General features: G+C 41.9%; 1 protein-coding gene across 6 annotated transcripts in view; it reads right to left on the bottom strand.

Annotated features, from left to right (window-relative positions):
* The window catches only part of ANO2 (anoctamin 2), a 329301-nt gene that overhangs the window by 131796 nt on the left and 183502 nt on the right, over positions 1-14003 (bottom strand). For all 6 annotated transcript variants that reach the window (XM_037068063.1, XM_037068065.1, XM_037068064.1 and 3 more), the window contains one exon: positions 13846-13956. In XM_037068063.1, coding sequence (XP_036923958.1) covers positions 13846-13956 — 111 coding nt within the window. The remainder of the gene's footprint in view (positions 1-13845; positions 13957-14003) is intronic.

Genomic DNA, 14003 nt, shown 5'->3' with positions numbered 1-14003 from the left:
ATAGAGATATAAAATAAATTTCAGTGTTTTAAGGTCTCTTTGGGTTTCAAAATACTTTAAACATTTCCTTCCTGAAAGCAAATGTCCAAGTCATGGTTCCCATTTGGGGAAATTTTGGCAGGTAGCTAAAGGGAAGGCTAAGTCCCCTCAATCCTGTGTGCCAACATTATAATCAACCCTGTGACAACACATGAATTAAATGGCCAAGAGGGGTCAGCACAAAGAGGGAAGGTTTATGGCGCCTCCTGGAAGAAAGATGGAAGATGATACATGGTGGGCTCTGGAGAATTGGGAACTCCTAGCTTGTTTACAAAATCATTACCAAGTCCCCTATGGCGTGACTCACAATGGCAGCTCAACCACCTTCCAGATTTCAAGTTGCCAAACTCCTCTGCTGTGTCCAAAACAAGGAAAACTCAGGCTGAATCTATCTTCTACCACCCACCATCCAAATATAGGCTCAAAAAGTCTGGCGAAGGGAGCATTCCCCAGCTCCACCCTTCCGCCCAGAGCTCAGCTGGCCCAATGAGACTAATCACAGTTTCTAGGGGACCCACCTCAGGCTCTCCTTCTGTCTGCCAGCTCCCCACTTCTGCCTGAGAAAGGAGACAATGGGGAAGATGCTAAAACCAGAAGAAACGAGATCCAATGTCAGGATCGAGTCTGGAGTATGCTGACTTTGAACAACCTCTACTTCTGGTCATCTGCCAAAGTTCTGGACTATTCTTTTCACTTTCCCACATGTAGATTATCTTCCATTCTACCAGATCACTCTAGAATGGCCTTTGCTTAGAGGTTCAAAGGACACAAGATCATGTTAGCCAAATTCACACTAGGCCCCAATCTCTATGTACATGCTCAAATCTTGGAATCCAAAGGGAAATCATGAAGGAACCTCAGATAAGACCTCACTCCATTTTCTGCCATCCAAATGTGGATTAACCGAAGACCAAGACAGCAGAGAGGCTGGCTCTAGGACCTCCAGCCAGAGCTGAGGCCATGGCAGGCTGTATACCAGGTCCAAGAAACATCAGGCAAACCCCACTTCTGACAACTTTGGTGCTACTGGCACCTTTGTTTCCTGCCTGGAACTTCAGAGAGCTGGGAATAGCCCCAAGATCTCCATTTATGAGGCAAAGGCTAAAAAATAAAATACAGGGAATAGGGTTATAATATGGTGGTGATTGTTATACATGAATAGAAGTAACTATTTTTATTCCTTTTGCCCCTCCTCCTCCAACTCTTCCCTTTATTCTTCTCCTCCATTTTCTCTGTCTCCCTATCCTACCTTTTCTTCCTGTTTCACAAAGACTACTTATTTTAACTCTAATTAAGAATGTACACTTTTCCCTGGCTGGTGTAGCTCAGTGGATTGAGCATGAGCCTGCAAACCAAAGCGTCACTAGTTCGATTCCCAGTCTGGGCACATGCCTGGGTTGTGGGCCAGGTCCCCAGTATGGGGACATGAGAGGCAACCACACATCGATGTTTCATTCCCTCTCTTTCTCCTTCCCTTCCCCTCTCTCTAACAATAAATAAATAAAATCTTTTTTAAAACAGGCTGTACATTTTTAGAATTTCAAAAGTGCCTGGTTTAGAAACACAACATGAACTTTTTAGGAGCCACTACCCTAAACTATATGTGATTGAAAAAATGAACAGGAAAAAGCACAAAATGCATTCCACTAAGAGCCCTATTAGATCAGTTTTGGGGCTAACACTGCATTTTCGTGATTCATCAAAAGGGTGTGAAGGCGCACCCTGGGTACTACAGGGAGATAAAGTGACTATCAGCAGAGAGTTTACAGCCTAATAAAAATTGGTACTAAAGAACATCATATTAAAGTATTTATCAAGTCCTTTTCTATAGATTAATAATATTTTATATAAGCTAAGACTGTGTGTACATGTAAAGCTGAACAAAAAATTGGCATCTCAACAAGAGACCAGCATCTCAACAAGAAAACTTTACCCTTTCTCGGAAGTCAGAATGACCCTACTTGCCCTCCAAATTGTTTCCAGAAGTTTAAGTTATCAAAGGAAGTTTTATACTTTTTTGGTTGATTATTCACCAACCGGGACACATTTCATCTTGGAGCTAAAACCACAGTTCCCAATTTGCCTCACTGTTTTCCCTGCCAGAACCTGGCCTTAGTTCAATTGATGAAATATCTTCATTGGAGAAGCACGCACAATCCATCCCTTGCGCTAGACTCACTTTTCCACATTAGTGATGGGTTGGAAGATGTGGACAATTCCAGGATTTGATACAAGTAACCCACCCCTTCCCAGGATGTGATAAATGGCTCCCTGGCCAGAACTGGACCCCAAAGTCTAAAATAATGACCCACCTATGCTCCAGAACATCTGCTCTCCCCGTCACATACACAGGGGGGACAAAGGCCTCCTGCTGTCCCAGAAGGGGAACGCAAGTCAACAAAGGAGTTCCAGGACATGAATTAAGTGACCTGACCTAGTTTCATTCACAATGAATGATACAGCAGAGGCAGGAGAAGCAATTACGTTAAAGCTCCTCTACATTCCGGTCACGTGTCAAATACTGTATCTATGTAGTTTCTTCACCAAGCACTAAACCCTGTGCCATTAAGAACCCGGTAACTGAAGATCTTGAGCTTCTAGTAATCTCTCCTACTAATATAACCCTCCTGAAATAACCTAAACTCTCATCTTCCTCCTAAAATAACAAGTACAAGCATGTTCATCATATGTTCAACCATAGGGTAAGGACTAAAAAAACTACAATACATTCATATGATATATTAACTCAAATAAGCTAAAATTCAGGGGAAAATTTTAAATGTGTTTATCATATGTTTAACTATAACATAAAGGCTAAGAAAACTATAATACATTTATACAATGAAATATTATACAATTGTTGAGATGAGGCAAACAAACGGTATTTAATTAGATTTGGAACTTTTTATGTTCTAAGACTAAGTAAAAAATCATGATACAAAATTAAATATGTAACATAATTTTTTCAAATTTATGGCACTATAAAAGGGATTTACAATAGCTCTCCTGGAAGATTAAATAATGGATGGTTTATTTCTCCTCTTCACACCTTACTTCCCTTTTTAGATTTTCTACACTTGGCACATACTCCTTTTATATAACAATAAAATAAAGGTTACTTAAATTTGACAAAGCCATGGTTTTAGGGGGCTGGTGATGAAGACGTTGAAGGAGTACATGCTGAGCTGCAATGTGGCCGAGCATCTCCAGTTACTGTGCAGGTCGCTGACCCTCATCCCGACACTCCGAGCACTGAGGGTAGAAGGGTCCAGAGTGGTCCCTGGCTCCACACAGGGCCCTGCAGTCCAAAATCTCTGCTCGTGAGCAAGCTCCTTCATGACTCGGTATAGGTCCTGGGCTGGTCACTTCCCTTAAAATAAGCCGGCTGGCAAGGAGCGTGCAGTGGCGCTGGGAGTATGAATTCATTCATGTTAATAGACAAGCTCTCCGAGATTCTTGATTGGGAGCAGCTCCACGCAATGAGTGCAAATGTTTACGTTCGCTGAGTACATTTCCAGGACAAACTCCCTGCCACAAATTTTCTAAATTTAATTCAGATTCCCAAATTCAGCATAAAAATTATGTAAGTTGGCTGGTCAGCTATGTACCATTATAATAAAAATGAATTGCATGTCAAATGTCTATAGCCAACTGGACACCACTACGTCTGGCCTTCCTGGGGAATCATGAGTTTGGGTCGAATGGGCCCAGAATGTCGCAAACTCTGGGCCACTGAGAAGCCGGTCTGCTTGGCCTTGGATGGTTCTTACCCTTTCAAGGTCATGTATTCTATATCACCACCACAGGGATGTAAATGGTCCAAAGGTGGCACAAAAATCACAGGCCAGACCAAGCAAAAATAAAGCCATGATGCAGAAAGTCCTGGATGTGGCAACAGAGTACTGGCAAAGCATGAGTATTTTTGAAGAAAAGTAACAGCAGCAGCTCCCCAGATGAGGAACTGACTTTGGACAACCTGCGGATGAAAAATTATTCATGAAGTGGGCCCCTTGTAGGGGCGGTAACTCGTTTGACAATGCGTTGGTTGTATTCCCTCCTCTGCCACTTTCCCACTCCAATACCAGGATGGAAACCCTCCCAAATAAAGTTTGCACTACCGTCATTGGCTCAGGGTCTGCATCTGGGGGAACTTCAACTAAAGACAGAATTTTCTTCCCTTCCTAGTTCCTTATACTTGGTGAAAGTTAAGAAAGGCATGTCCTGGAGGAACACAGGGTCCAGAGCAGATGCTTTGGGGGAGAGGCCCTTGCTGACCAGGGCAGCATGGCTGAGCAGGTGTGGTGGTGGACGGAGAGGGAGGTTCCTGCAGCCTCCTCCAGCTTGGTTAATGATTGCTGGAAGGGCACGGTCTCAAGGCTTCTGTTTTCTCTGTCCATGAAAGAACAGTCCACCCATTTTTTTTGACACCTCCTTCTGACTATCATGTCAAAAGCAGCACAGTGAGCCAGAACACCTTGTGACTCCAGAGGAATTATTTAAACCAACATTTTTGATTTTCTGGCCCACAACTGGAAGAGCACAAAGGAAACTGAATGGTTTGTATGTGCTTCCAGTGAATTCTAGGAAAGTGAAATAAGGACCTTGGCCCAGACAGCAAAAGATAAATTTAATTTACATGCTTCAGACCGTATATGGAAAAATCATTTAGACTGAGAGAAAAAAGCCCAAACTGCAAGTCAATAGTGGCAAAGATCACACATCCCAGTGGTATGCACTGGCCTCCATTAGCGACTCTGCTGTTCCAACATTCCCAGTCATTGCACATATTTGGGCCTTGTGCTTTCTACGAGGGTCTGCTCAAAAACGCCAGCCCGAATTTGCCCAGCCCTTCGCTCCAAGCCTAGATCCGTGGCTGCTCCTCCCCCACCATGCTCTCATCTCACAGGCTATCCTAGCCCTCTCTAGCTTCTCCTCTGTAACCCAGGCCTCAGGACTCTCCTTATTTGTAACTTCTTAATTTAGATGCAGGCCTGTAGAAATGTATACAATGAGCAGAGGAGAAGGTCTTATTTTAGCCAGAACTTCTGATGCTGAGAACGGGCTGTCAGTTGAAGAGGGCCAGAGACCCCCTCTGACGGCCTGGGCCACCCGAGCAGTCTCTCCCTGGGATGAATAATTCACATGTTCCGCAAAGAGCGATGTTTATGGAGACTAATTCTATGCTTCTCTGGCATCCTCTCCATGAAGTCCAAGCCACCCTGGAGACGGTGAGTAAAGCAAAGTCTTCTGGATAAGAAGTTGAGTTTATTTTTAAATCCCAAGGACTTAAAAGAATGTCCCTAATCAGAAACCCTCAGTGTTCTCCCAACACACACACACACACACTCACATAAAGAGAATAAGAGAGATAGAAAAAGACACATATAAACAGAGACAGACCTAGTCAAAGAGAGAGAATGTGCTGGGGCGGATCAACCCTAAAGCCCAAGAGCAGAGTCAGTGTGGGCCCAAGAGCAAGTGCAGAAGCAGCCAGTCCACCTGGCCCTTTCCTGGCCATGGACTATTGCCAACCCCAAATAAATTCCCACAGCTTTGAAACTCACTGTTCACCTCTGCCAACCTTTCTGCTCTTGGCTGTCTACTTTACTCTTCAATGTCCATAGACTTTAGAAAGTTCTCTACACAGCACTTCCCAAACTTCCTCAGTTCACAGTACCCTGAATGGCTTCGTAATTTTTACGCTATGTCCCTAGGCTCAAAGAAATACTTAACAGTACCCTTTATTGAGTAGTTAAGTCTAAATAGCTTAATAAATATTTATGTCCTAACAACTTAGTAGCCATTTGGGAAAAAATACACATGAATTGATAGAAAAAAAATAGTACTGCATTTTATTCTTAACCCCAATTACTTACTAAGAAGGTGTGTTTACCTGTTGGACACTATCCAACTTCTCTAACCATATTGTCAAAGTGGACACAACCACTCTCACCTCCTGTCCCACAACGATTTAGGGCAGGGCTGCCACTGCCTCCCCTGGAAACTTGACCATCACTAAGAGAAGATGACACTGGGAGGCATACTTGAGGTCTGACACCAACGCCGCTGAGATAGTAGTTCATGTGGCCTCTGACGGGTGTCAAGTATGGCTGGGCTTTCCTCAGAAATGTTGAGAAACTCCACAACACTTCTATGAGTTCACCACGGCACTCCGCGGCGCCCTGGGGCGGAGTTTGGGACACCCTGTCTTCACACCAAAACTTTCTCAACAAATTGAAACCATTTCTCACGACTTTCTCCTGTGTGTGTGTATAAATAAACTCATAATCAAAACACCTACAAGTTTCACATATGAATAAAAGTACATAGGAAAATGCCTGGAAGGATACGAACCAAATTGGGCACTGTGGCTACCTCTAGGGAGACAAATAACATTGGGAGGTGATATGGTCTACGGAGATGTTTATTTTATCTAAAATATGGAATTTTTCTTGAGAATGTTTTCATGTATGATTTGTATCATTATAAACACCCCACACATGATTTCAATGCACCTGTACACCCAGAAACTTTAGTCTCTTCCGTAGAACAATCTGTTAGTCCCTCTCAGTCTAAAGGACTGATCTGAAAAGAGGCGGCCTGACTCCTCTGGAGTGCCCTTCAGCGTGGGGTTGAAGCTGGGCCCCTCTCCCTGCCAGACACTCCTCAGTCACCCAGGGGCGCCGGAGAGAACCAAGGCCCAGAATGGCTGCAACAATTCAGAACTCAGCCTGTAACAGTGAGAGTCTGTGAAACACCCAGGTGACAAAGAAGTGATTTCAGAAATGGACACAGGTTCAGGGCTTCACCTTAGCTTCTCACTACCTGAATCTTGAACAAATCGAGTTCTTCTCTGTCCCCAGTGTTTCCCTTTGCTAGTAAGGAAACTTCTTAATCCTTAAGAACAAACAGCCTGGGAGAATTACTTCCCTCAAATAGCTATTAAGTCATTTAGTGCCTTCAAAAGACAGACTGAGGGAACTTTACTCGGGTCCACAGAACATTCTGATAAATCACCGAGAGCCTCCGTGGAGAGCCTGGACCGCATCCCCTTGGCCCGGAGTGGAAGCCCAGACAGAACCCCTCCGTCTCTGCGCCTGGGCCTCCCTTCTCCCCTGTGCTTTCTGACAAGACAGTCTTGAGCTTCCTCTTGCTGTTGTCCCAGGCTCCTGGTCAAGGGCCCTACAATTATGCATAATTTATTCCACATGTTTGTTTGTGTGCCTGCCAGAGGCATCGGTCGTAAATGTTTCAATGCTTTAAGTTTAGACGAGTTTCCTTTTGAAAAGACTGTCCCCAGGGTGGTGCACTGAACAGTAAATTAACACCCATCCATCCATGGGCCTCCTCTTGGCACATGTTCAGCTTCAATGCTTTCCATAAACCATTCATTAAATGTAACACCGCAGGCAGCGCCAGGTCCTGATGGGAGGACAGGTGCCTGCATCCGTGGACAAACATTTGGGTGACAACAAGCCCCACAAGGTAAACTCCTGAGAGTTCTTCACCAGGATTGTGTATTAAAGTCCTTTTAGTGATATGTATTATAGGAGAAGATTCTTTTCAGGCCATATTTGCTATTTCTTCAGCTTGCTACGTCTTCTGTTCCTTGACACAAATATACATTTCCCCTCTTGTTTGCAGCCTTCAGTTATCTGGTCTGACCTGGGTCACTTCGATGACACCATCATACATGTGCTCTGCCTCTCACCCACACAGACTAGAATACATCCTCTCACACCTGCTCACACCACTAACACACACCCCTGTGCACACATCCTCAACAACTCAGGAACAGTCTGAACGACTGATCATTCATGTACTCATTTATTATGATAGTGGTCAGCATTCTTAGGATTTGGGGGCCCAATTTTTATTACTCCTCAAACCAAGGATCTGGCTTAAGTGATCTGTGCCTAGTAGACCCTAAAGTTATGCTGACTTATTGACTGGACTTCTGTGCCATTCCCCTGGTTCTCAGATCACTCCCTGCTGTCCCTTCCTCTGCTCAGTGCGGCAGGACAGTGCCTCCTGAAAAACAGTATTTCCCAGAATAACTTACCAGCTGAGTGTTGGTTACATTAGGTCAGTGGCAGTGGGGGTGGGGCACTCACAGAAGACGGGAGCAGGGGAAACTCAGGGCCTCTCGCCCTCCTCTCTGTCTGCTTCAGATGGCATATCCAGAAAAGACTGCACCTCCTGAAGGGTCCCAGCACCCACTGGGTAGTCCTGGCTCCTGGGTTCCTTCCAGCCCCAGAAGCAGTAGCAGTTTCCTGCTGTTGTTAATCTCTGGGTTGTGCATCACTGCCTGCTTGCCTCAACTTCCCCATGTCCAACACCTTCAAAGTTAGTTCCTCGTATTATTTTCCCTCTATTGAACTAGGTGGCATGAGCTCTATTTTCTGACTGTCCCCTAACTCAGCGATTTTCAATCTTTTCCATCTCATGGCAAACATACATAAATTTTTAAAAGTCCTCAGCACACCAAAAAATATAGTTTTTTGCTGATCTGACAAAAAAATAGGTATAATGTTGACTCATTCAGAGTCAACCAGATGGCTATTGTTGTGTTGGCTGTTGTCATTTCTTTAATTTGACAATCTAAGGTGAAAAGGGGTCAGTGCCCCTGACTAAATAATTAGGTAATGCATGTTTTAAAAAGTCTTGCCACACACTAGTTGAAACTCGCTGCCCTAACCCATACAAAGTTTATTGAAAGGAAAGAAAGCAGGAGTAGAAATTAGAAGGAGCTGAATGAATGGTCAGAAGGACCAGAGGCAAAAATCAGGATAGCTCCCCAAACCCGTCATCTACAGCAACTTACCTAGACCTATACTCAACTTAGAGCTGTACGAACAGAGAGATCGTGCTGTTGGAAAAAACCTCCAAATATGCCCAGGACAAACTCTTCCAGAAAAGATTCAAACTAATCCAGGAAAAAAAATGAGCCTATTATTTTATTAAAAGTTCCAGACTCTATATTCTTCCTTGGAAACACAATGTGTATCTGTGTTTATATTCCAGAAACCTCCCTGTTGTCTGCTGAGCCCCTTGCTATAAACTGAGCTGATTCTACTCACCATTGTCCCCAATGGAAACCGAGCATCACCCACCAAAATGTACAGAAACCGCTAAAGAAAAAGTAGGATAGCAAGTTTGCCTCATACCCACCTTTCTGGAAAATACCATAGTCCTTCCTGCCTTTAGTATAAACAAGAACCAACCACAATTTTTTAGAAGCATTTGATGGTCTGGTGAGGCAAGGCAAAGGAGCACAGGGGTCAAGAGCAATGCTCTTAAGCCAGACCCATCTCACGGTCTGACTCTGTTCACATTGGCATTAAGCAAGTTATTTATTTCTCTACGCTTTTATTTTCTCCTATATAAGCTATAGCCAATGAAGTTTTGAGACTTAAATTAAACGGAACCTATAAAGCCCTGCACATAGTGAGAATGCCGCAAATATTACTTGTAATTTTATCATTATTACCATTTCACTATATCCATACCCTTAAAATCATAAAAATAGATATAAGAATAGCCAAATTGCCACCATCTAAGATAAAGAGACAGTCTATCTTCCAAAGTTATGGGCTAATGACCAACGTCACCTCTGATATCCACAAAGAAAATCACAGAGGCTATAGTCCAATGTCCCCATGTGAAGACTGAGGCAGAAGGACTCAGCTGTCTGGTGAAAGCACCATGAGCCAGCCACCCTTCGGGCATTATTTCTGTCACCCCTCCCCAATGTGGACATGTAGTTATCACCCCATTACAGTTAGAAGATATCACTCCAGATCAGCATTATATTGATGAGAAGTGAATCGTTCTCAGGGAAGCCTCACAAAGAGAGCTAAAAGTGTGTCATAGTGAACATCATACTTAATGATGAAAGACATTTTATTTCTCCTAAGATCAAGAATAAGACAAGAAGGTCCATTCTTATCACTTCTTTTCAACATTGTACAAGAGATTCTAGTGAGGGCATTTAGACAAAAAATAAAGTAAAACAAAATGCATCCAGATTAGAAAAGGAAGAAGCAAAACTATATTTGCAGACTAGATGAGGTTTTAAATAAAAAATCCTAAGGAATCCACTAACAGCTATTAGAATTAATAAATAGGTTCAGCAAAATTGTTGCATACAAAAATCAATACACAAAAATTAATTATATTTCTACATGCTAGCAATAAACAATCCAAGATTAATTAAGAAAGCAATGACATTTATAATAAGGTAAAAACATAAAATACAGACAAATTTAACAAAAGATGTACTGGGACAACTGAATATCCACATGCAAAAACATTTTTGAATACCTTATTTACTTCAAACACAAAAACAATCTCAAAATGTATCACAGACCTAAGTCTAAGAGATAACACTATACAACTCTTAGAAGAAAACTGGGAGCATATCTCTACGATACTGCACTAGGCAATAGTGTCTTAGCTATGACACAAAAGGATGAGTGGCCAAAGGAAAGCTATATAAATTAAACTACATCACAAAACTCTGTGCTTCAAATTATATCATCAATAAAATTATAAGAAACCCATAGAATGAAAGAAAATATTTACAAATCATATTATTTGACAAGGGACTATGTCTAGAGTATGTAAATAACTCAGCAAAAAATAAACAATAATAAAAAGATAATTATCCAATTTAAAAAATGGGCAGAGAGACATCTTCCCAAAGAAGACACACAAATGGCCAGTAAGTACATGAAAAGATAGTTAACATTATTAGTTATTAAGGAAATGATCATTAAAACCACAATGAAATACTACTTCAAGCAACTAGGATAGATAAAATTAAAAAGATAACGAGTGTTGGTGAGGATATGGAGAATTTGGAGCCCTCATGCATTGCTGGTTAGAAAGTGAAATGGTACAATCACTTTGGAAATTAGTATGGCAATTCTTCAAAATGTTAAACATAGTTACCATATAACCCAGTATGTCTGCCTGTCTTTCTTTCTTTCTATCTATCTATCTATCTATTTATCTATCTATCTATCTGGATATGAAAACATATATCTGCAGAAAAACTTGTACACAAATATTTAAAGCAGCATTATTTATAATAGCCCCAAAGTGGAAGCCATCCAAATGTCTATCAACTGATGAATATTTAAACAAAATGAGATATGTTCAAAATACAGAGCATTACTTGGCAACAAAAAAAATGAAGTACTGATATTACTACAACTTGTAGGAACCATGAAAATATTTTGCTAAGTGGAAAAAGCTAAATACTACATTTTGCATGATTCCATTTATATGAAAGTCTAGAACAGGCAAATCTCTAGAAAGTCAATTAGCTGTTTCCCAAGGCTTGGTAACTATTGGATCTAGGGTTTCTTTGAGGGAATGATGAAAATATTTTAAACTTAGATTGTGGCGATGACTGCACAAATCTGTGAATATACTAAAAGCCATGAACTACATACTTTAAATAGGAGAATTTTATGATCTAAGAATTTATATCTCAAGAAAGATGTTTTTAAAAATGGACTTAACATCTTTAAAAATTTTTTTTTAATAATGCAAGGGGCCTTTGGGATCAGGTAGAGCTCATTTTGATTACCAGCTTCCCTACAACTAGCTATGTGATCTTCATTGAGTTCCTCTACTGCTCTGGGCTTCAATAAATGGTAGCTTTTTATCATTCAAAAGGAAGGAAAGTAATGAGAGGTGAGGATGTGCAGCCACAGGGTTATAATAAAGGCAGAGCAAAGGTAATCCTTCTGGAATGAAAGAAGCCCATGGAAGACGGTCTGCTAGACTTTGATGCCTAGTCCCCATCTACTCCCCAGGGGAAGGTACCTTTCCTAAATATCCCACACGTGATGGTGCCTCCAGAGCCTTGTCCTGCAGTGAGTATTGACCACAGCTCTTCCCACAGCAAGAGCAGCATCCCTCCCAACAGGCAGCACAAGGTGCTCCTCCCTCCCTCATCTCCCATCTTTAGCTAGATTTGCAACAAGAACAGCAGCATTCACAATATTAGCAGAACTGAGGGAACACAGAAGGATGGTAACAATCAAATTCCAGGCCATTTTTATCTTACACTGCTCATTTGGGAAGGTCATTTCCGCCCCCCTCTCAAATGCCCATAAGGCATTAGATGCTTTGAGCTTTGCATTCTCAACAGTGTAATGAAAATAGATGTCGAATGCTAAAACATAAACATATGTATCATTCATAATGCATTCAGATGTTTTTCAATTATTCATGGTTCCTGAGAATCACTTGACCTATCATGCATATATATCCAAGCAATGTTTGTATTAGAACCACAGCCTCACAGTATGCAATTCCAGCTCCTTGGCATTCCCGTCTATGGAATTAAAATTAAATGAGTCCGTGGTCAATAAAAGTTACTTGTGATCTCCATAAAATTACCCACTGTATAGTGCTCTGGGGTGGAGTTGCCAAAGCAGATTGGACACCAAAGGCTTGCTTTTGGGCAAGGGTGGCAGTGATGATCAGTTTTCCCTAAGAATGAATTTATTATTTCCCTAAATAATTGGTGGTCTTGGCTTTAACTTTTTGCCTAGGAAAGAAATAACTCAAAGGGCCACGCTCTTTCTCTTTAAAGTCCTGTTTTCTTTCCTTTCTTTTTTTTTTTTAAAGCCAGTGTTCTGGGCTCAAAAACAACACATTCTTCTGTTTTGTTGCTTGAATAAATTTGCATGTTAACATGAATGGCTTCAACTTAAAGAATGTAAAATTAAATAAAATTTGAATTCACATCCAAGATGGGGAAAAGATACATGCAAAAACAACAGATTTTCAACCTTGTTGATTTTTTTCAGGAACCAGATTAGGAAAGACATAAACACACACACACACACACACACACACACACACACAGTTTTAAAGAAGGGTGGCACTCCGAGGAGACAGGCACTGCCAAGTGGAGCCCCGCAGCGTACACCCAACTCACACACACTGTGAGTATTTACAGATCACAGCTCAGATTCTGAAGCTCTGTTTCAAAGTCTGAATGCCACCATCAAACTCAGAAATATGACTCAGAAGACATATTCACCGCTACATTCCTCCTTATGGAAGCCCACCCAGATAAGATGAAATGTAAGGAACATTCTGTGAGTAGCTCAAGCAAATACAGGCATGGATTTGCCCCTGCAGGCCCTAAGAGCCATTTCTTGCCTTATGCATTGCGCATGAAAGGCAGTATGCAAATATATCTAAACTGTCATATATCTAAACTGTCAGTAGTGGACCTGGGTTGGAATCCCAGATCCACCCACCGTTTACTTGCTTAGTAACCTCTGGCAAATGACTTAATCTGTGGACATAATTTTTTTCATTAGTTTTCATTTATATAACAATAGTGCCAGCCTCATAAATTTGTGAGAATAAAATAATATAAAGCACTCAGAACAGGACCTAGCCCAGAGCAAGCATTCAATAAATGTTAGCTGTCATTGTGCTGGTTGCTATGGTGGCAGTGGTTATTATTGTTAGACATTTAGGTGATGGAGTCCAGAGGAACCAGGCCTGACAACTGTTTCTTTCTTCTCCGAGCTGCTCCTCGATATTGTCCAGATCCCACCCAGGAAACAGACAAACCAAGTCATGGCTAAAGCCCGCTACCCGTGAGTTCTGACTGCAGGACAATCAGCAATGTCACGCTCTCATTCTGTCCTGTCTCACCCTGTCAAGCCCTTCTTGCAGCCCAGTCGCTGTCCCTGAAGGAGTTCCAGATGAACTGACAACAAGATCTTAAGACATAAAGAACACGGTCAACAACAAGCACCAGCATCTTACCTCATCCTCACTCTCAGTCATGTTGGCCTCCAGTTTCTGAACAACCGACTTGTCACTCTGCTTGAGCATTTTTTCTCGAACTTTGGTTTCATACTCAGGCCGGGAGTGTTCCTAAAACCCAAGAGTCGAAGAGTGGTTAGTAAACAGGCAGAAGAGCA

Source organism: Sturnira hondurensis, unplaced genomic scaffold (assembly GCF_014824575.4).
Source record: "Sturnira hondurensis isolate 20B ecotype Veracruz unplaced genomic scaffold, ASM1482457v3 Scaffold0017436, whole genome shotgun sequence".
Classification (NCBI taxonomy): Eukaryota; Metazoa; Chordata; class Mammalia; order Chiroptera; family Phyllostomidae; genus Sturnira; species Sturnira hondurensis.
Note: the sequence above shows the minus strand (reverse complement) of the source record. Positions and strands in the feature narration are given on the sequence as shown.